Raw genomic sequence first — 23,764 nt, forward strand, 5'->3', positions numbered from 1 at the left:
TTTTACTGAAGCTGCTTTTTATAAACATTTGTGATGAATTTGCCAGGGTGAATGCTACAGATACTGCTGGCAAAACCATCTACTTAAACAGCCTTACAGCAGTACCTCTGCCAGCATGGGACAGTTCACCAAACACAATTGTGACCCATTCCTCTTCATGTTCCTTTTGTTCATGTTCAGCCCTAGGTCTTTTGGTATTTATGGCAAACAGTACTGTAAGTTTAGAGAGCTTTTAACTTACTGTTTCTTTATAATCTGCTCATATTTCACAGCAGAGCTAACTCTTGTTTTCAGGATCAAACTTTCACACTTTGGCAATTTTCCATACTTTTCACCTCAGAAATCACAAGCCTTTCAAGTACCATTAAAGTAACAATGGATTTCTTACCCCCTCTGTGGCAAGGAAAAGCTGAAAAATGTGATATTAATGTAGCTACAAGGTCAAAAGACAGGGAAAAAAATAATATCCAAATTGCGTAACTTAAAAGACCACGATTCAAAGATTCCTCAGACCTCCCTGTTTTAGCAGCAGCACTATTTCAATAATAACAGCTGAATTTATGGGGGTTCCCCTCCTTTTCCCTGCTTAGTGTCCTTCTGACACACAGCAGTGGGAAAATGATCAGAGCATCTCTGAAAGTCACGCAAGATGAGATTGAAATGTGTGTTGCAAAGAAGTGGATAAAAGGAGGAAGAGAAAACTCTTCTTTCCCTTGGGTATTGGAAAGAAACTGAAATGTTCTGGACTATTTGCCTCATGGGAGAACAAGGGGAAAGAACACATTGACAAAGCGTGCAGCTTCCGTTTTGCACTAATGAAGGGTTTTACAAAGGAAGTGAAATTTACTTTTTCACATGCAGACTGGAATGATCTTACACACTCCTGCTATTCAGCCTCCACTTGCAAATAATGAGGGATTAATTAGGCAGGACTCTGCACCAATGTGTGCCCTCCTCGAGCCCCTGGGCACTAAACAAACAACTTGTTTGCTTCTGTGGTGGTTTGCACCTTCAGCTGTTACCCACCACTTCCTGCAGCAGCTCACTCCCGTCACCACTATGTTGAGCTGGAGCACAGCCAGGCCCTGACCACTGCTGCTCCCTGCCTGGCAACGAGACACCAACATGACTCCGACTGAAAACTACCCAAGTTTTTAATGCACTTGTCCCAACCAAATGGCAACTTTCACCCATCATTAATCCAGCTGAGTAATTACTAGGAGGCTCCATTTCCCATCTATTAGAGCCAGCTGGGTTTATTTTCTCATCTTTTCTTATTCTGACCCAAAGGAGCAGTACAAAAATACACTTTCTTGCATATGCTGAGCACTTCTCCATGTTCACCTATAACATCTGGGTTTGCTGTTTTTTTAAACATTTTGTAAATAGGAGTTCCTTAATGACCAAACCTTTCTAGTATAGCATTTATGCACCTGCTTTAACAGTTCTAATTGAACAGGCTTTTATGTCAATTACTTTCTTACATCTGTCAGTGCTTTGCACTTAGAATAAATACTCAAGCCATGCGTTTGGCTGAAGAATTAAAACCAAATGATACCAAGAATGTTAGGAGCTATTGCATTCCAAAAACAAACATGTAATCAAATTGGGTTTTTTGCTACAATGCCTTTGGGTAACAAATACAGACATACAGCTGGGCTGATGTTATTACTGAACTAATCCATGGCAGGGTCTGTGAGCATTTTGGTAATTCGACCAGCCCACCTAAATGAAGGTGTTATTTAACATGCTCACACGTACTGCCATGTTGGTGAAAAAGACAAAACAGAACCCCCACGACCTGTAACATTACTGTCAGACTGTGGCACAAGAGTCAAATGGAACATCAGATGTTACTCAGTGGGCTGTGAAAACAAAACCTTGTCACCTGTTTGTGAGAGATGCTGTAAAGTGCTGCTCATCTTAGAGAGGAAGTTGCTAAGCTTTTAAACCTGGTGGGGCGGGGGGGGGTGAAGGGGGGGAGGAGGAAGTATTCCACAACTTGTCAAGAGGAAAAATCAACACTTAGAACACATTTGAAAGCTAAAATTAGCTAAGTATTCACAGAATTCATATCACAAGAAAACGTACCCACATTGCAAGAAAACAACTGTGGGAGGAATAGGGGAGGCAGATGCATGAACAGGCTTCTGCCTCAGACTTTGTGTTCAGTCCCTTCCTCTCCCAGACTTCTGGCATAATTTTGGAATACTCAATTTCATCTGCAAAATGGAAATAGTATTTCTATTGTTATCTTGTCTCGGGAAAGTATAAGATTTCAAGCATGGATTGCCTCTTGTTATACATTAAGCAAATGATTTAACTAAATGTAAAGTTCAGCAAAGACAGGACACTCCTATGATCAATGAGATCAGAAGGCAGTTTCATATGGTTTTTGGCAAGTCAACAGATACGTAAGTATGTTTTTCTGTCTGCCAACATCCAGGAATCCAAGGAATCTGATCCAAAAGCAGTCAAACATTGTACTAGGAAAGCATCACTGACTGGCTGTGTACTGGAGGAAGTCACAGACTAATGGAATAAATTTAAATTATTCTACGAAGCAACACAGGAGATCATAGATAAATCAGGAACACACAGAAGGCTTGTGATACGTACAGACCTGTAAAACCTAATACCTACTGCAGTAAAACTAGAGCTGAGCAACCAGTTTTCTCCATCAGTTTGGCTGTGCTGTCACAGTAACCATAACACAGAGTAGCACAAGGACATCAGGAGAGAAACTCCTCTCTTGAATCTGCAGGACCCCACCTGCAGGAGCACACAAGGGCTTCCAGGAGCTGGGTGACATCCTGCTGTCTGCTCCCAATGCCTGCACGGGGAGATCTGCAAAAGGTGGTGAATGCACAAATTGTTGTGTAGCTACATTTGTGCACAGGCACTGACTGAAGCTGTGCTAAGTTTTTAGTGTTAGCCACCACTCAGTCTCACAGCTACAGGGGGCTGCACAGTTTGTAAACTCAGTCCAAGAGTATCTGTCACTGATCAGCTATAATGACTTTCAGGAGTATCACAGGAATACAAGAATAAAGACCCAAACACTGTGAGGTTGTGTGAAAGAATCAAACAGTTGGCATGGACTTACATTTTTAAGACAAAGATCAATCCATACACTTCAAATATGTACGAAAAAACAAGTCTACAAAAAGGGGAGACATTTCATACAGAACATGTTGACAGTCTCAGTTTCACAGCATGTTTCTTAGAATGTATAACTGGAAGGAAATGTGTGTCACAGAAATAACTTGCTATAATCTTCTCCCATTCTGCTTCTAACAGTGAACAGCACTGCATCTGTTACTTGGTGGACAATTCATGTAGATGTTAAAAAACTACACTGCTTGGAATGACATGCGTATGTTCACACAAATACACATCCTAATTGAGGCATGAGGGAACAGAACATTGGTAAGGAAATGTTTTCCCTGCTTATCTAGCCTGTAATAAAGCATAAAGCATAGATCTGTCAGACAGATCTAGCAACAGGCCCACATGAGCTGATGCAGTTTGCTACCTGTTCCTTAGGAGACACCAGCAGCTCAAGTGGTCCCTGCTCCCCTGAAAAGGCCTCCCAACTGCTGGACTACTGCACTGCCATAGGAAAAGGCAGGATCAAACCATCTACTGTCTGTGAGCACAACCTGTAACGGGAAGCTGCTGCAGAGGAGAAAAGTGTCCCTGAACTAGGACCCCAGAACTAAGTCTACATGGCTGACTAGGTTGATGACCTTGAGATCCAAGCATGAAGGATAAATAAGGCATCCAAGGTACTATCTGTGTAAAAATGCATCAGCCTGAGTGGACACAACATGGCTTACACATGTAAAGCCAAAAGGCAGGAAAACCCCCAAGCATTTACACGTGTCATCTTTCCACCAGCATGATGTTTTGATGTTTCAGGTCAGGTCCCAAGAAGGGGTGGTTGAAACCCTCATGTACACAAACACCCCCCACGCTTGGCTGGTCACAGGCAAATCTAGATCAAGTGTGAGAGTGAAATTCCATTGAATGCAAATTACTCAAATGAAAATGGTGTGGGTCTGCCACTTACAATCATTAGAGTCTGAATTAACTTAATCTTTCGCATAATTTACTGTCTAACATAACGAAAGCTAATCTGTACGCGCCAAACAGATGACCTGGTCTTACGTCCCTGTGCGGTGTTCTGATGCAGTCCAAATAAAACTTCTGAGCTTCCTCCTCCAGAGCTGCTGGTTTGCCACATGCATAACAAACCATCAGGAACATGGTGTGCATCTATGCACTGTTTAGTCTTTGGGAGCAGACTTATTGAGCTAACTGAGTTCGTGTCTCAGAACATAAAATAGAGACAACAGTTCTTGGCATGTTTGCTGGCATGCTCCCTGCTTAAACTCTGTGGTTTGCTATTTGAATGGTCCGGAGTAATCATGTTATTCCAGAACTCCATTCCTCAGTATTTCACTTCTCTCCAGAGAAAGCCGCTGAAGATCCTTCTTAACATCAGGATGATCTTCCAGCTCTTCATACAATGATCGAACAATGTCCAGTTTCCTGTAGTCCACTGGTTTGACCAGACTGCGAACAACTTGGAGACACCGCTCTTTCAGGGTGAACACTGTAGTTAAATACAAACACTCACACAGCCTCATCACAAGGGTGCTCGTTAGCTGCTGCCTCCAATGCAGGCAGTACTTCTCCAAGAACATGACCCCAAAACATGGCATGCTACACCAGTGCGAAGAACTTGTTTCCTGGGGCAAGGCACAGTACAAAACCCATCACAGACCTCTTTAAAACTGCAAACAGCCCTGTTAACACCACAGCTCTGTCAAGAAACCCTCACTCTCTCTTTATATTTGAGGTAGACCTTATATGAGGACCACATTTCTCACTAGACCCTGACGCCCAAAGAGACCAAATTCACAGCACACCCATCCCCACAGCACGCATGATCTCTATTCACTTACCTGGCAGCGTGATGTCTGCTGTATTCACGTTGGGAGCTGCTATGAACAGCTCCTGCCGGTTGACAAGGAGCCCATCGTTTGTCCCTGCATCCCGAAACAGCCAGAGATGACCTGGGAGAAGAGGAAGTGAAAACACAGGTCTTATGGTGCTTTTTAATGAGTGGTTTGAGGAGCTACTGAACCAAAACGCTCTCCAGCTGGGCTCCCTGCTTACAGGCGATCACTGCAGCCCTGGTCATTGGGTGTCACCGAGGAGGGAGAAGAGGAAGGCAGGAAATGAGAGCAGCGCGGCCTCCGGAACCGGACCCAAAGGCCCGGTGGCGGAGCGCAGGCCCTGCTCCCCGGACAGCCGCTGCTATGTCTGATCCCAAGCACCCAAGGGGAAGCCCGATGGAGCCCCTCCGCCAGCCCCCCCCCACCCCGAGCACCGCCCGTCCTCAACCAGGCCCCGTCCCGTCCCACCTCACGCACCCCTGTAGCTGTGCATGAGCCGCCCGGTGCGCGGCTGCAGGACCGGGTAATGGCGGGGTTTGCCGTCGAAATCCACCCACACCGGGAGGACGGAGCGAGGGCTCCGGTTGTTGAAGACGACCTCGGAGAGCTCACGGGTGTTAACGGAGCGCAGGTACGGCCCAACGGCCGGCACCATCATCGGCGGAGCCATCACTGCACCCGCTGCCCGCCGCGGCCGCCGGGAACGCGCATGCGCCCCCTGGCGCATGCGCGTTCCCGGCGGCCGCGACGGGCAGCGGGAGGGTAAGTGCGGCAGCGAGAGCGCGCCCATGCCGGTTAGCGGCGCTCGGACACCCGCATCACCGTTGTCATCGCTTTGTCACACACAACGATGTAGGAACAAAGGGCTCCGGATACGGAGCATAAAAGAACACAGTAAAGACATGCCTCCTATGGAAAACCTGAAAAACTTTAATCGTTGTTAATTCACCTCTAAGCACAACGAGCGTGAACGGTTTAACGGCAAACTTGTGTTCTGAGCCAAAGAAGAGGCTTGAGAAATCACAGTACAAGAGAAAAAAGTATTTGCAACTGCAAGTGATTCAATAGGTAGTATTTTGGTAACTCCTGTGGCACTAAAATCACCTCAGATTTAAACTTAATGCCACCTGGGTGTGCCTACAGTAGACACTGAAAACACTAACTTGCTAATAGAACTGCTAAACATTCTGCAGTAGTAACTATAGTTAGTTTGCTAAGGCTGTGTTGTGTGTCCCCTCACCCATGGCAGCGGTTCATTAAAAGATGAATGAGATGTTTGCTAACAGCTAGCACTAAGTTGAGGTAACAGGCATGAAAAACAATAGCATCAGCATCCTGTTTGCTAACTGGCATCTGCTTATCAGACCATAACGAAACACAGTGGTTTATTATCTTAGGGTACATTTGGGCAACTGTATAAAGTACAAAACTTCAATCTGGAAAAATCCTGTGTTAAAGAGACACTAAGCCCTTCAAGGTGGCAGTCTGAGTAGTCTTGTTAGTCACTTTCAGATACATATACAATTTCTACAGTTTGGGAAATAAATTTACCATTACCTTCAAAGCTGCCTCAATATGTTTTCTACTGTAAGCAGAGGAAAAAAACATTGAACTGAAAACTAGACTGAACATGGTAGAGAACACTCAGGCAAAGGAAAGCATTACTAATTCCGCTACAGACTTTCACCACTTTTGGGTGGTGGGGAGGAAAGAGGTGATTTAAATAACAAGGTCTCAGAACATAGTACAAGCAGTAGCTCTGAAGTTGATCCCTGGTTTAGTATTTGTGTTACACAATTCTACACAGGTTGCTTGGGTTTTTATTTAGGAAATGACAGGTCTATGCTCCTGGATGTCTGCTTTGCCAAACTGCAACTCAACAACTTCTGGAGGTGTTCCTTCTTCTGTGCAGGTTACCAGAACGATCGTTTTTCTTCTGCTCTTTCCCAGGTACGCTTCAGGAGGTACACTGAAGCGTGAAGGCCCCCGACGTTCACCCATAAAGTCTGAGCTCTGCGCCAGATGTGGCCCAGTCGTGACAAGGCCTACAAGGCAAACACACAGCCAAAGAGTAGTGGTAGCTTCCAGACAAGTGCAAACTTGCTTTAAATTATTTTTCATTATTCTAAATCGTATCTGAACAAGATGTCAAATGACTCCTCACGTCCAAAACTGTGTTTAAATGTTACTAATTATTGCTCTAAAAATAGATCACCTTCTGTCATAAAGACAGCTTTCAATTTTTCCTCAATATATTTCCAGCTGTAAGCAGGTTTGATTTTATTTCACAGAACATACCCTGGCAAAGCATTTCTTGTCCTGTGTAAGCAGCACAGCCCTGCCTGTCCCTGGAGTGCAGATCCGGCCCATCTCCATCAAGCAGGCTGGATACAGATCCCAGTTCTTCTTCTTGGACCCGATTCTGCAACATAAATTAAGATTCCCTTTGTGATCACTGAAGAACAGTTAAGTGGTGTTGGTCTTTCACACATGGATTAGCTCATTCAGGACTACATTTACTATTAATTTCAACCTCAATTTTTAACATAAAGTATATAATACTTCTTAATTAGCTAAGTAACTAAGTAGGGAGAATCCTGGACAGGCAAGCATATGCAGCAGCAGCAGCTCAGCACAGCACCTTTACCAGCAATACCTCACCTCTTTCCAAACGGCATGTCTGACACAACGATGTCCACAGATCCAGTCCGCAAAGGGAGATTGCAAATATCCCACTGGATGATGTCTAAGGGTATGCCTGGGGAAGCATTGCTGCAAGTGCAAAGATGGTTATCTCAGACACGGTTTATGGAGAGTATTTTTAGATTGAAGAGGTCTATAATGTGGGCAAAAAGAACAAATGGGAAAATACAAACAAGACAGCCAAATGCATGAATGCAAAATGGATTTCTCCGCACACAATACTACAGGAAAAGAAAATCACTTCTCTCTTTGCACTCCTCACCTTTCTTTGTTCTCATTTTTCTTTAGTAAAGAACAGATGTTGTTTGCTGCTCTCTTTACAGCTTGGGGGTTGTTATCACCAGCGATGTGGTAGCAGCTAGGCCATTCCGTAGCTCCCTGGGGGGAAATATTGACAATAAGCAACACTAGCATCAAAACTGGTGAATTTAAGACAAAACAAACAGAAGAATCACTCAAACACAACAGAATACAACAAAGCAACTGGAGGTGGATGTCAGTGATTTTAAAATCCTATATCTGTTACAGGTATTATGAACCTTAGAATTTTAAAGTACTTTCAGATTTAGTTTCTTCCTGCTACAGGTTTGGGAAGCAAAATAACATCCCTTACAAAAAGTACACCTGTTTAAAAGCTGCCGAGACACTTCTGTAGTTCACTGCTCAGTTATTAACGAGGGAACTTACACGTATCATTCAGCTGCAGATACTGTCATGTTTTATAAGTTACAAAATAAAGGAGGAATCACCTCTATTGGTATTGCACCTGTACCACACATAGGATCAATTATGATGTCCGTCGGCTGTGGATCACAGAGCCTAAGGAACAGAAGAAAAGATGTGGTGAGAAGTCTTAAAAACATGAATTTCTGTAAGGAAGGAAAATGGAACTACTTCAATCTCTCTGATTCCAACAAGAAAACCTCCTATGTGATTTCCCCCCACCCCGACCCCATTCATTAATTAGCATTTTATAAACAGCAGTACAGGGAAATACTTTCAAGCATGTGATACAGAATTTTGTTGGCTAACACAGCAAACGTTTACTTTGCTTAGCTGGAAAACATCCGCTGTCAATTACAAAGCACACTGCTTCAGCAACTACGCTTATTTTCTTTCTTTAAGAATCAACAGAAAAGGCTTTTGAAGAAGGGGTGGGTGGACAAAGGATCTAATTTCCAAAACAAAATGACTTGATAACTGAGAATAGTACGATACTATGCGATTGCACTGACCTAAGCATGCCATAAGCGAGAGTTGAACGCAGAGTTGTGGGTCCAAAATGTGTAATATTCCGTCTGTGAAGACTCTCTTCTGTTAATGCAATACCCACAACTACTTCATTATTGTGAATATTCAGAAGAACCTAGAGAAAAAAGCTTGGGCTAAATTTCAGGTGTAAACAGAAGTTATCCATAGTACGACTGGTAAACATGAGACTCCAAAGTGGCAATTTAAAAAACATGAACTACATATAAAAGAGCACTCCTTGAAGAAAAGCAATGCACTGTTTTATGGCAACAATGGACAACATTCTGGAGAGCATTCACACATTTTCTCATTCACACAGAACCTTTCACACAAGAGTTCAGAAACTGCTATAACCATGATGCTGATTTTTTGAAAGTTGTGTTTTATAAGTACAGGGGAGAAGTTGGGTCCTGCAAGTCACAGGGGAGCATCTGCAAAGCAGCAATCAAATCATATTTCTAGTCCCCTCCACTGTATTAATCTGGAAGGTGAAAAACTTGCTCTAGGCAGCAGGCCGCCTCTTCACATACCTGCAAGAAAAAATTGGGGTTTCTGCCCCTCAAAAACAGTGGATCAGTCCTCACCTAACTTCTGCCTTCCCTATGAAAAGGAGTAGATACCAGACAGTTAACAGTTTCTTCCCCCTCACCCATAAACTACAGCTTCCAGATAGCGTATCTTCTGTTAACTTACACCCATACAGAACAGCAGATTAAGGAAAGATAAATTGAGGGTGAAAGTAAAGCAGAAAGCACTTATGTTGTACTGAAATATAAGTAAGACCAAGTGCTAGAGGAGGAAGCAATACTTGGTACTTGAGCTTTTGCTGCAATTGAGGGAGAGGGGAAAGGTTTTGGGCACCAACTCGGGTGATGTTAGTCAGTTAACTCAAGAAGACAACAGCATTTGCAGAGCAAAAGAGGGACCCAAAGAAGGGGACATGGGGGGGGGGGGGGGGCACACTGGGCCAACAAAAAGGATCACTATGATGGATGGCCAACGCAAGTGGTGGGATGTCAGGACACACATGATGTGCCCATAAAATAAGTGCCTCTGAGGAGGCCATGGTTTCAGCATTTCGATTTTCAGTTCCAGAGTCATCTGGAGATCTCTATATATCAGAACTGAGAGTTTTTACAACAAAAATGCACGTATTTCCAAGGCACAACACTGTACCTCCACATCAAAGTTAGTCATGTCAGCTTTCCACTGGAAGTGCTCCTGCACAGCTCCACCGAAGTCTCTCGCAGCCTCGTTTGAGGTAAAACTGTGCTTTTCTCCTGCTCTATTGCACGTCACACGGAACTTCAACACCTTCGCCTCTCCATTGCTCGTCCTGCTGTCACCAGCCTTGGTTTCAGTCCCAGCACCTGTCTGCAATTCATCTTTAGCATCTGATTGTTCGTTGTTACCCTCCTCCTCCTCCTCTTCCTGATTTTGGGATGCCACTTCTGGTGTCTTTTCTGTATCCTGACCATCAGCAGGTTCCACACCTGCAGTGTCTTGGGCACAGTCCTCCTCTTTCTTGCTGTCTTTTTGATTCGCTTCTTTCTCTTCTCCATCACTATTCAGCTTCTCTTTCCTCACAGTACTCTGCGGATTCTGTTTTTTGCGTTTTGTCTTTTTCTTTTTTAAGCTGTTGTTCAGCTCCCAAACTTTCAATGGCTCAGTCCAGGGCAGCTTTTTAACCAAATCTTCCAAATCCTTTAGAGCAGCCTCCTTTAACAGACAAAAAAATTTTGTGATTTACAGTCATTCCACCCCTTCAAAAGTTATCATTTTCCAAAAAGTCTCTCAAACTAGTTTCCTAACCATATGCCCACATTTAAGCAAAGCCTTTGGCTTTTTGTGCTAGTTATGGCATAAGGACACTGAATGACACAGAACTCGTAGTATTTCATAATTGTGTCTTGTTGAATAAACACCTAACACTAAAATGACTGAAGTGATACTTCATTGTCTTGTGTCTGTGTGACCTACAAGCATGGCATTAGCTTTCATCCCAGATTTTGTCCATGCAACATATTTAACTGCAGAAACGATGGCAGACAACATGACCATGCTCCTGTTTGACAGATCAGCAAAGAGGAATCAGGATAATACCACAAATAACGCCCCAACTTGCGCATGAAACAGAACACTTTCTGCAACTAGCGCTACGTTAAAAAGAAACACTGCAAACCCCAGGACCAGTTGAGGGGTGAGGAGTAACTCACCTTGGTTTCTTTAAATTGATAGTCTTTGAACTCCTGAACGACAACAAACAAGTTATCCACTGACCTCAGCCGATGGACCTGGAAGAAACGAGAAAGCGCGGCGCACGTTACCGAGCAGGCCTGCGGAGGGGGCTGTGCTTGCTGCCGTTAGCCGGGTACCTTACGGCCCCGCTTCGGGGGCCGTGCTCTCCCGCTCCGCCGCGGGGTGCCCGGCTCAGCGTGGGCCGGGCCCTGCCGCTGCCCACCGCCACAGCCGCGAGCGCGGCGCAACCGCCCCGGTACCAGCCGCGGCCCCGGCAGCGGGAGGGAGCGGACCTGCGGCAGGCCCTGCGCCGGGACCTCGAAGTAGATCTTCCCGCGGTCCCTGCTGACGCGGCAGACCGAGCCCAGCTTCTCCTGCACCTCCTCGGCCGCCAGCAGCTCGAACCCGGTGGGCACGGTGGCGCCGATAACGGCCGCCAGCTCCGCGCCCTCCCCAGCCGCGGCCACACCGGCACCCGGCGACCCCGCCGGGCCGGCGGCCCCCGCCATGTCCCCGCGCCGACGGACCGCGGGGCACGACCGGACACCCGCACCGCGAACCGGCCCCACCACCGGCACACACGGCACCGCGCGCCACCGCCGCCCGCCCCTTCCGCTTCCGGGCCGCGCACCGGCCAGCTAGCCGCAGGGCGACGGCGCCCCCTGCTGCCCGGCGGCTCCAGCGCCGGGGGCTCGGGGCGCCCGGAGGGACGGGCGCTCGGTGCCCGCTCTGCGGTCGTCATCGCCGCAGCCGGCACGGCCGGGAGAGCCCTCTGCCTCCGGGTGTCAGACCATGGGCGGACACTGCCTGATTGCACCGTGTTGTAACAGCACCGAATTCCCTGGATCTCCGGGATGCTGCTCTGGGAATGTGCCCAGCACCAGAACTGGCTTGTAAATTAAGAACCTAAGCGCTGTACGGGCTTTCTCAGGAGGCACAGGGAGACAGGCCACTCTAAGCATCTTCATAACCATGGCTGCATCGGTGTGACGAAGTGTGAGCTGCATGAAACTGAAGGAGCGCTGTTTTCCATCCTCTCCTCTCCAAATCGTAGAACCAGTCAGTCACAGACTGGTTTGCGTTCGAAGGCACCTTGAAGCTCACCTAGTTCCACCCGCCTGCCGTGGGCGCCTTCACCTGTTCCCAGCATTGGATTTGTAACTGTAAACCCAGCTTGCCCCTGCAGCTCGTTCTTCCTCAGTGGCAGTACTGGCAACAGCGCTGTTTGTTTTCCTTTCCCCACGTACGTTCTGATTCCGCTCTGGCGTTTCAGTAACAAGCAGGGTGCCTCAAGCACTGTCCTTGCCATTAAACCTTCTGAAGCACTGCTTTGCTTTCACTTGAGAACTATGTGTGTGAGGGGGAAGGTGTGGGGTTTATGCCATCAGTTTATTTTTAACTTGTGACCCGAGTCTGAAAATACAGAATTTAAACCATGGAATTTGGGTCATAAACACACTGGAGAAAGTTCCTGTGAAATGGGTTCTATGATGAGAGCTTAAAAATAAGCTAAAGTGGAGAAAACCACTGGGGTATGCTTGCATCTTGTGATCTGTAGCTGGCACCCTGAGAGATCTTTCCAGTGTGCTGGCAGTTCCACGATACTGGGTGCGATGGCACTGCATAAACTTATATCCCCACGTAACTGCTGAAGCAGCCTGTGATGCTGCCCCTTTACAAGGTGCAGATGAAGTTGGTGTGGTTTGCCAGCCAAGGGATCGGACCATCCCGCTCCGTGCCTGCAGCACCACGAGGGCACACCAGCAGCAGCAGGAACCCCAGCAGGCTGGGTCCTGGGGTGTGCGTCTTGCTGCTCACATCGATGTTACAGGTTTTGCTTAGCCCTATGCTGTAGCAATGCCTATAGTGAGGGAGAGCTTTGTGGATCAAGTGGGATAACGCACTCGTACTGCTGAGCTACTCTCAACAGCAGACTTTTCAGCATATTTTGGTGAAGGTATTTGCCAGACACTTACATTAATCCCATATGTCTGGTCTATCGGCAGCAGCCCTGACCCTTCCCAGCTGGTCTCAGATTGAAAGGTGAGAACCGGTAATGAGCCTGCCTTGCTTCAGCTCCTGAAATCTGTCCAAGCACCACTCACAGAACCATTTCCTGCCAGTGGCCAGGTCCTGCAGTAGCTGAAGACAGCTGTTTGTCTAATACCCATGCGAGACTCTTAGCATAATGCCCCACTTTGCTTGCAGCTTTCCTCCCAGAAACTCCTGACGTGCTCTGTGGATGTAGAGCTGAAGCATCTTTCAGCTTAAACAGGGGGAGATGTCACCTTTGTGGATGACAGAGGCAAAACCACTCAGACCAGCACCGCACAGCACAACGTGTGACAGTGGGAGTGAGGAGAGATTTTTGCCTGAGGATTCAGGATGAACCCTCCTGTGTGGGAGGCACACTGGCAATGTTCTGTTCAGATCTTATGCTGAGAAGGGTCCCACACAGTGAATTAGAGGACAGGCCTCCCACACGATCTGGAAGGTGCAGACTCAGCCGTCTGCGTGTCCTTGGCTGCCACTGACATCCGTGTTATTTGTTGAACCCTTAGGAAAACTCTGCAGTCGCTTTCAGTGGGAATGTGGCGATGCTCTGTGGTGATGGCACAGCAGCGCTCTATGGGACAGAAGAGAGCTGACCTGGCAAAACTCAGAACAGTTTCCATGGAATCCAAGTACTTTAATTCTCATTCCTTGATCAACCCTTGGTTATAGAAAGCTCCTGTATATTTCAAAGGCTTCTTGAGTGACTGTGAGATAGCACCCTTTGCATTCCAACTGTGTATTATGTCATTTCTATCTCTTTCAGTAAAACCACACCATAGATATGTTGGTCATTGAGGCTGCATAAGCTGGGAGATAGTGTTGCAAATGTAGATGGAAAGAAGGATTGTTGCCATGCTGTTTTGTGAGTAGTAGCATACATGTTCTCATTTATCCAAACAGCCAATGTATTTTTGACATATAGATAATATCGGACATGTGTTTTGGTAGGAGAGAAAAACAACAAACTGCCCTCAAGAGAAACCGGAGTTGTATTTTCATGCCCATTATGAACCCCTGTTCCCAGAGCCAAGAAATCAAACTGGCTCGCACAAGAGGAAACCTCCCGTTAAAGCCAGAAGGTACCTGTTGGGTAGATCTGTTAGGCTTGTTACAGACTGAAGTGGTTCCTGATGAGCTGGCAGCATCGATTTCACGGCTGGTTTAGTGCATACCTGAAGAGGAGCATTGGTGCGCATTTGTCTGGAAGGTTTTGGGTGAATTGGGTCTGTCCGTTTGGAAGGTGCGCTTCAAACAGCAGGCTGAATCCCAGAGGACACAGCGGTTTTCTTCACTCTTGCTTGTCAGGGCTCATCAACAGAGCGATGGAAACAGCAACCATCCAACTAAAGGAAGTGTCCTAATATTATCCTGGAGTAAATTATTTGTCTTATAATGTTGGCATATAACTGAAGAACATTTACAGCAAACTTAAGGGACTAAACCAAATAACTTATCCTATAATTGGGACTATAGGATGAATATAAACAAAGAATAAACCGGATTTTGCATCATCAGGTACCTCAGAATAGGCGTATGACTGTGCACTGAACTCTGTGGTTAGTTTGCCACTGACTTGCTGTCTGACTTTGGCATAATTTGCAGATTTGTTTTTAAAAAGCATGGTTTGGGTCTCTATGTGGTGAATTGGGGTTTTCTTTTCATTTTTGTTACTGGTTTCCCCCATGAGAAAATTCTGGGTTTCTGGCTTTTATGGGTGTTTGGGTTTTCTTCGTAGGTGACCTGTTGGATAACTGGATGGATTCTTTCAGTTCAGACCTAAGTAAGGCAACTCGGTGACAAACCATTCTGAAATGTTCCATTTTCAAAAGATGTTGTTTGGCTGGAGATAGTGAAGCAAACAAACAAAACTCCCAAGAACCTCAAACAGCCAAATCCTTTCCTTTCTCCAAAGCTCGGTTGCCACTTTTGGACTGTTTGTGCACCACCATGCCCCTGTTTTGCAGGGATCAGAGTTTTCTCCAGAAAGTCTCTGGAGTCCTTTGGTGAACAGCTCTGAATCTTAGAAGTGAAAATCAAGCAAATGAATGCTTGCTGGCTCTAGGGCAGCATGAGAAGGATGCACTGTGCTGGGACAAGGTGCACTCCAGCAAGTCAGATTTCAGCAAAACCTATGGGGCAGGGGGAGTTGTTAGCATGGACTGTGGGGGATTGAAATGCCCGTGTGTTTGCAAACCATTGTCAGTTAGACAGCTTGCAAAAGCAACTTCCCTCTGTGCTGCTGGTGAGGGGCTGGCACGGTTCCATTTGGAACTGCAGTGCCAGCCTTCCAGTGTGCCAGAGCCAGCTCTTGTGAGCAGGAGCACTGGGCAGTGAGGCAGGCAATGGGATGCTCTGGGGCATTGAGACCTGGTGGCTCTTCCTGCTGCCACACAAGGCTGGCAGAGCAGCAGGCTGGGAGGCAGAGCTGGGAAGCCATTCCCTAGCAGTGTTCTTCATCGAGTTACTTAATTTTTCTTAAGTATTGCTATTTCCTATGTGGGAGACAAAGATAATATAGTATAGTGTTTGGGAATCTCCAGCTCATGTTATTTTAAACTCCAGAGATCAGAAGAGGGGTGAATTGGCAACTTAATGGTTACCGGGTGGCAGAGAGTTAGTATTTGTGGTAGCACCGGTGAGCCCTGTGCCTTGCTCAGAAGAGGTGTGAACTGAAGCTAGTGGGTGATAAGCTGAGCCAAATAGTTAACAACTTAAAATGAGAAATTGCATAGCAAACCCTTAGTACGGGAGGTATTTTGTTAACAAGGGGATGGTCCCACCTTTCCCATCCCCAGCAGATTTTGCACATGAACAAACAACCCTCCATTAGCAGCCTCTGTATGGGCAGCATGGAGGTTGCAGAGCTGTGTGTAGGTGAGTTATAAGGCCATAAAAGAACAACAAGCTCATACTATAAAATGTAGAAGATGTACTTAAAATGTCAGACTGATGAAGCCATTCAGTGCTGGATCATGCGCACTTCTGCCCTGAGAAACCCAGGTTTGTCCTCTATGAGGTGTGTTAAATGAAAACTCTGCTGAGGGAACATCATCTAGCAAGAAATGTAATGTGCACACAGAACTCCACAGCACCAACAGTTTCATGAAAGCAGTGAAAGGTGTTCAAAGTTCTTGCTAGACTTGGACCACAATAAATGGAATTAACTTCTTGGATTGGTTTAATTAATTTGGTAGGGCATAAACAGATTTAGAGATGGCAAGTTCTGTCTGCACCTGCCTTGCCTGGAGAAACTGCTTGCATTGAGTTAATTTCAGAGCTGTAGAATTACTTTGGTGTGAACCGAGGTGATTTGTCCTGCAGTGACAGGGATGTGTTGTATAAATCCCATCCAGCACTTGATTTTGCAAAGGTTGAAGTTCTCTGAGCAAGGAAATATGTTTTCTTCTAACCAAGTCCCTTAACACACAGCTGCAAAGCCTGTGACTCTCAAGACATACCCGAGGAGGACCCTGGGCTTCATGAGAAGAACAGCACAAGTGGGGCTCCTCAGAGCAGCCCAGTTTTATAAGAAAGCATAAAGGAGATCCCTAAATATTCCAGGCCATCATGGGAAAGCTGGAGAATAGGAAGATTTAATATCTGTGACACATCACCTTAAGAAATCCACATGAAAGAAAACCTTTAAAGTGAGACAGTTGATCTTTTTCAGTGTCTGGAATTTGCTACAGACCATCTCAACTTTTACTTTGGACTGAAAAACATCATGATTAATCAAAATTAAACATCACAATCCAAATCCGTGGCATCTTCTCACAGCGAAGTCCCATGTAAGCTGCCACACGTCACTCCAGATGTGTCAGCCGTTCGGTCAAGCAAAAGCCAGTCTACATTAGTGATGTGCAGCCAGTGCTTCCCTGGTGTCTCTCATCCAAGGATGACCTGGGCTTTGTGTTCTAGCAGCAGCGTGTGTTGGGTCTGGCGGAGTGGTATGGGTGTAGCTCAGTTTTCATGGTCTCTGAGTTCATCTGTTCCCGTGTCCATTGTAATCTTGGAGGCTGTTGGGAAGGATGAAGCGGTCAGGGTTTTCAGAATCTTGCCTGCAGGTAGCCTGGAATGCCTGGTGGAAAAGGCAAGAATGGTTCCAGACGTACTGCACCTAACTTCATTAGTGGAGGAGCTATTGCCTTCACTCATTTATTTGAGGTGTTTTGAGGCGATTTGATGAGTTAAACTTCAGGGCCAATGGAGTTGATTGCCTGAAATGTCCTAGAATGGAGAGAAGCGTTTCAGCCACCCTAGAAACTGTTCTTTAGCAGAATGGCTGAGAAGGAACCACAGTAACAGCACCAATTAGACAGCGAAGAAGGAAAACACAAACAGGTGAGAAGCACTGACCTGCGGTGGGATCAGGGCTCAGAGCAGTCAGCACTCTTGTCTTCCTGGGAATTACCAGATTACTGCACATGACTTTTTGTACCCTGTGGCAGAAGCACGATAATTATCACTGCTAGCACTAGCACCACGCTGCTGTCTTCGTTCAGTGCTACAGTGGAAGCTGTGCAGGTCTTACCTGGACTCAGTACCAGTGTATTCTGCATGGTTTTTTTTCTCCAGCTCAGTGCTGCGTGACACTTGTTTTGTTTTGAACATGTACATTCCCAGCTGTCTCTCTGTCCTTGCACTAGCATGTCACACTGCAGGACAGAGGAGGGTTACCTATTGGTTGTGGTCACAAGACATTTTAGATCCAAATATGTGAACAGCAAAAACACAGTTCCACACATTTTCCTGTGGGTATGAAGAAAATCACATGTCTATGTAAGAATGACAGGCCTTCTATATTCTGCTTATTTAGCCACAGCTTCTTTTAAAATGCATAAGAGAACAGTAGAGTGAATTAATTTCTGGGATAACCCCACTGGCTTTACTAGATGCATTTGAGGCTCATCTCAAGGTAATCCTGGGTTCACTGTGATAATCCAAATCTGAAGAAACTCAAGAAATAGTAATGTTTCTCTCTGTTTATATCTCTTCCTACATTCATAAAGCATTTCCCCTCTGGTGAGCTATCTTAGATCTCCGGATCAGAGATCATATCAACTTACCCTTAGTGAAAACAAATGCACTGCAGACCACCAATGAAGCCCTGTATACAGGTCTTGCACATGGGCAGGAAATCACTGCACTGTGTGCGTGGTTGTTAAGAGAAATGCCAACAAAATGAATACTTGCATGATGCTGAGTGTTACTAAAAATGGGTTCCCGAGGTATTCCAGACTTGTGCAGATTTTTATAGACCATTGCTCCATTTGGCAGTTAGAGGGTAAAAAGGAGGGGTGATTGAAAAGCTGTAGTCAGAGCTAGCCGAAGCCCAAACCTTATTTGAGGATAGATGAGCAAGTTCCCATTAAGTTTTTCTTTGATTTTGGATAAACGTATATTTTAGAAAATTAATTTCTTTGAAAAGGACATTCAAGGAAAGAGTTTCCTGTTATTGCAGCTAATACAGACATGCGTTGCATTTTTTTGCTTCTGGTAAATGGACTGGGTTGGTCTTCAGCTCAGAGAAGAAGAGGGCAGTGGTAGCTCCCAGCTCCAACCATCTGGTCTCAAATTCTTGAGCCACCGTTTCCCTTCTCTGTGAACATGTGCAAGTCAGTCGTTAGGCATCTGAATCCAGCTGCCAGGTACCTCCAGCAACAGAAGAGTCTTGCCTAATCTTGTAGGTGCCCGAAAGCTATGGATACCCAGATTTCTGTCAGCATACATGAATGTAACTGCTGAATTCCTGAAGCTGTTCATCAGTTCATGGCCAAGGCCTGGGAGCATTCTCGGACATGACCTTCTCTTTTTCCAATGTTCCCATGGAAACTCATCCGGAGATACCAATCTCTTTCTTAAATCAAAGCATCCTCCACCTGATCCCTTCCCAAAACAAAGATACTGCGACCTTCTGTGGTTAGCTTTATGGGCTCTCTTTTGTCTTGTCAATTGGGTGGAGGGAGAGGGTCCATCAGAGCTCCTCTTCCACATGACCTGGAGAAGAAATCTTCTCTGTGGGTGTCCTAGACCTTTGTTCCAGCTCCGTGTGGGTGAAGTCTCTGCTGTTGCAGTCACCTCTCCCATGTTAGTACTTGCTGGACCATTGCCTGGTCTGGGAGCTGAGGTGCTTCCCTGAGACAAAGCTGGCCAGGATTCCAGCTCCCCTTCTGAACCTGGTAGGGCAAGGAGATGTAATCCAGCCAGTGGGTGTGGGGAAAGCCATTTTTCCAGAGGAAAAGATAATTTGTCTTACATGCCACGGGCCAGGTGGTGAATTTCAGGTTGGACACAAGAAGTATTTAGCTGCTTTAGAGTTTGAACCATACCTCCCTTCTCCACATTTCCTGCTGGCTAGTTGAGGTTTAGATGGCTTCCTAGATCCCTTGCTGAGTATTTAACCATTTTCCTCCATTATGGCACTATGAAGGAACCTGTCTGCACGCCCTGGTCAGTACTGTGGATCTCCTGGCAGCAAAGTACTGCGCACTTATTCTCCACCCCATAATAACACAAGCTACTTTAAGCCCAAATCCCAGTGCTTTTCAGAGCGTTAAGCTCCAGCATGATTACACACTGTAAATGGAGCCTAGCCTCCTACACCATTTAGACATACTTGAAAATACCCTCTCTGTTGCAGTGCTCCACCTCTAAAATGTCTCAAGTAGTTATGAGAAATTCAATGAAATTATGAGGTGTGCAGATGCTGTGGTAAATAAATAAATACCCAATGAGGAAAAGAGCAAAAAAGTGTTCGAAATATACCAGGAACTTTCACATGTTTGAAGCCTGAGTAGCCCAGAGATGCCAGACGCCCTGATAAGACTGAGCAAGCAAACTGGTGTCCACCCATGGATGGCGTTCAGGGCAAAGCAGCTGTGGGTGTCTCCTGTAAACATCTACAATTTCCATGTGCCCGATCTTTCTGTGCATTCTGAAGCTAAAAGCAAATCACTGGTACCTCACTGGACATTTGGAGTGTTCAAATGAGTTTGTGCTCTTGCAGAGCCTTATATCAAACCCTGGTGGGGTCTGACATCCTCCCCAGCAGAGGTGTGCCCTGAGGGGCAGCAGAGCAGGGTGATGCTGTGGAGCTGCAGTGGTCTGACATCTCAAGAGGTAGCAGAGCCTGTATGACACCCATCCCTGGGACTCGCGCGGGAGCAGTGGTGGTGGCACTTCCCTGTGCTCCATGAGCTGCTCATCCATGGAGGCTCAGCAATCACACTAATGCAACAGCCACGAGGTGATACTTGCTCCACTTACTCATCACTAAAGATCTCATGATTAGCAGGTGAAGAGCCCACTGAGATGAATTCAACTGTGACAGGAGGAAGGATACTTCTTGCTTCCCTTAGGGAGAATCGCACAAGCTGGTACTAGGACTGGATTTAGTTAGAGCAGGCTTGTTTTGTTGGGAATGGAAAGCAAAACAATGGCAGTTAGGGAATAAAATTCAGAAATTAAATGGGATTTTACCAGTGGTTTCAAATGTAATTTAATAGGTTTGTTTTTTTTTCCCCTAAAATGTTCAATGCCAGACATTGTATCCCGCTTCCTAGCAGTTTTTCTTTTCTTCCTACTGTAGGCAGCCAGCCCACATGCTCTCTCACCATGAACCTGTGACCTGAGGAAAGATCTGCGCTGCTCTGGCCATTGGTTTATGGGCTCAGTCCTTAACAAACACAAGAGTTTAGCAGAACTTGGAGAATATGAGTCTGATTTCCAGTCCTACCAAATCCATCTCTTGAGCATGTGCAACTATTGGCCTCAGAGAGGTGATTTTCAGAAACAGAGAGCAGTCTGTGGCTTCAAATTTGTTCCCTTGAAGCTGTATGTTATCCCACAAAGGGCTGTCTCAGCTCCAGAGGTGCTTTGTAAAAATACCCTTATGTTTTAACAGCTTGAAGCTATTAAGTAGGTAGTGTGAGCGGGGCTTTCATTGTTTTAAAGCAACACCTACATTGGGCCATTACTAAAGCAGAAACTGGCACAGCGTGCTGCTCATCAAACCACCTAATTGTGACTCCTGCTACCGAACTGGAAAGTAGGTTTTGACTTAGCCTAATGCTGGAAGGACATTCATGCCTGGATGTAAGGCAACAGGTTCTTCCAGTTTGTGTTCTGACAGAATAGATCCCATAGCCATTTATTGTTACTGGGATCCCTAGTGACCCTGAGAATGAGAACTGTGGGATCCTTTTTACAGCAATCCCGTTCCTTCACTGCTGAGATGAGATGTTGGTATGCTTTACAACTGTGTGGGTTTGGCACACTACATGAAAACCAGTGTAAAATCCTTTGAACTTCAGCTTTAAGGACAGAGCTATTTTCATGCTTTCTGGTCAGGTCTGTCACATGAGCTTCACTCAGTAATTCCTGCATCCAGTTTGCCAATGCCAAAGTTTGGAAAAATTAACTTTACATAAAACCATCAACTGGTAGAGAATCCCTCACGTGAAAGTTAAACTGCTCCTACGATTAATTACTCTTACTGCCTTTTTTACAAAGAACCGGTATTTTACAGGTTTGCTATATACTGTCCCTGCCTGGTGTTACTTTCTAAAGCTTTGGAGCAGAGTTCTTTCTCGTATCTTGCAGGGTAGAGTCCAAGTTGTCTCCTTGAGAAGTGAAATCAAAAGTGTTCTCATCCAGTATAAAAATGCTGTGAGCAACATAGGAAGCTTTTCAGTGCAAACAGCATGTAAAGGTGTCGGGCTCTTTTCTTCTGTAACCTCTTGAAGAAAGTACTGCTCTCAGGGGACTCTGGGCAATAGCTTTACCATTTCCTCTTCAAATGTCACTCTTGCTGTGTGCTTTTTGGTACTGTTTTCACTCCCTCTTCTGCATTACTTCACTGCTAATCAGAAAGGTGCCATGGATTTATTACAGAAGTGAGGGTTAAGTATTGGGATTTGTTCCAGTCTTTGTCTCTGGAATGTTTTTAGTACATTTTTATAGCATACCATCTCTGTTTGTGGCTGAGGATAAACAGCCCCATATTTTGTCTATTCTTCTAATCTCTCCTTGCCTTTTTCTCAGTCCCCTACCCTTAAAACACTCCTCAATAAACAAGCTGCCCAGCGGTTTGTGCTGCTTGCACTGTGTTCCACTGGCTTTGTGTTCCTAACCCGTGACCCACAGGCGCAATCTGAACTCCAGAAACATATTATTTTGGCCTGAAGTCTGTTCCTGGTTCTTCCACCCAGGGGTGTTTTTGCTGCTCAGTGATCCCAGAGCAGGCGTCCTGCGTTACGTGATAAGAAATGTGAATGTTAATCACACAACAGAGCAGGCTTTGTGCGTTGCTGGGGCTGTTGTGGTGTAAGCCTGTGATGAGGGCACTGTCCTTGTCTGTCACATGCTAGACACGTGAAAATCGTGTGGCAGGGCATGGGCTGTCTTGTACAGGCACCAGCTACAGAGTCTGCGTGACCTAGCATGGGTGCAGGGTGAGGATGCATGCGCACACTCTATTCGACTGTGTAATAAGCCAGCGTGGTCTGCATCATCCTCCATCCACATTATGTGGCATCCCAGAATCACATCCTCCTGCCTTGCTAGCTCTGTTCACTATTTTTGTTAACAGTTTGGATGACAGAGTACAGAAAAGGCTTAACTACATTTGCAGGAGCATCGGAGGAGAGGATTAGGATTTGGAATGAACTGAAAGCCAGAATGCTGGTCAGCAGTGATGAGCACAAGGCGTGCTGCTCTTGAGCAAGGAAATATTGCTGCAGCCCTGGTGAGCCAGCACTGCTAGGGTGGGTGTGCTGGGAGGAACCTGGAGACTCAGATCACAATCTGGGTGTGAGCTTCTGCCATGCTGGGATGATGGACAGGAGGGTATGACCTGCAAGCAGAGGATACAATCTGCCTGCTCTACTGGCTTTAATGGGTCTTCTCTGTTTCTAGTCTTGAGCACTGCACTTCCAAAAACTGGGGAATGTTCAACAGGTGAATGGAGCACGGTCTAAAAAGCATGACTTCTGAGAGAATTTAACCAACTCGAACTGTCCTTTCTTAAACAAAATGGGTGAGGTGTGTGCAAGGGTAATACATCTTTAAAATACCAGAAGGCTAAGAGCAAAGGAGCAATCTTTTGCCTTTGTCCATAGCACAAAGGTCAAAAGATTGTTTCCTTTAAACTGCAGCTATAAATACTGAGATTAAGTGTCAGAAGTTTGTTCCCCACTCTTAACCATGCTAAGGCTAAAGGAGCATGGGACTGGGAAGACTTTCCTGACTCCTCTTGCTGACACAGGACCTGTGAAGCAGGAGGTCCCTGCGAGTCCCATTCCTCATTCTTCATTCAGAATTCTTAATTCTTTGTCATCATTCAGACATGGGCGTTGTGGACCTGCAACGTGTATCATCACATTTCTGTCACACCTGACGTGTCAGATTAGCTCCTCACAGAGTCCAAAAGGATACCGATGCTATGAGAATATGCAGCTTCTGTGAGATACCATGGATACTGATGAACATCTTCATAGTCTGCATTTGTGCTTTCCTGATACATTTCATGTGAAGCCTTGTTTTCCTGACAACCA

At 45.8% G+C, this 23,764-nt stretch overlaps 2 protein-coding genes across 2 annotated transcripts; both read right to left on the reverse strand.

Moving 5' to 3' along the window:
* Positions 1-3,070: 3,070 nt before the first annotated feature.
* On the reverse strand, positions 3,071-5,676 carry VHL (von Hippel-Lindau tumor suppressor). Its single transcript, XM_065687577.1, has 3 exons — positions 5,442-5,676; positions 4,971-5,081; positions 3,071-4,618 (listed from the first exon to the last, which is right to left on the reverse strand). The coding sequence occupies exons 1-3, from the start codon at positions 5,632-5,634 to the stop codon at positions 4,434-4,436; spliced, it is 489 nt and encodes a 162-aa protein (XP_065543649.1). The 5' UTR covers positions 5,635-5,676; the 3' UTR covers positions 3,071-4,433.
* Positions 5,677-5,871: 195 nt separating this feature from the next.
* Positions 5,872-11,762, reverse strand: THUMPD3 (THUMP domain containing 3). The gene is made up of 9 exons (XM_065687529.1): positions 11,450-11,762; positions 11,135-11,212; positions 10,095-10,637; positions 8,903-9,033; positions 8,417-8,486; positions 7,930-8,045; positions 7,626-7,736; positions 7,263-7,386; positions 5,872-7,009 (listed from the first exon to the last, which is right to left on the reverse strand). Exons 1-9 carry the CDS (start codon positions 11,663-11,665, stop codon positions 6,878-6,880), a joined length of 1,521 nt encoding a protein of 506 aa, XP_065543601.1. The 5' UTR covers positions 11,666-11,762; the 3' UTR covers positions 5,872-6,877.
* Between the last annotated feature and the right edge of the window lie 12,002 nt (positions 11,763-23,764).

Source organism: Lathamus discolor, chromosome 7 (genome assembly GCF_037157495.1).
Source record: "Lathamus discolor isolate bLatDis1 chromosome 7, bLatDis1.hap1, whole genome shotgun sequence".
NCBI classification, from domain to species: domain Eukaryota; kingdom Metazoa; phylum Chordata; class Aves; order Psittaciformes; family Psittacidae; genus Lathamus; species Lathamus discolor.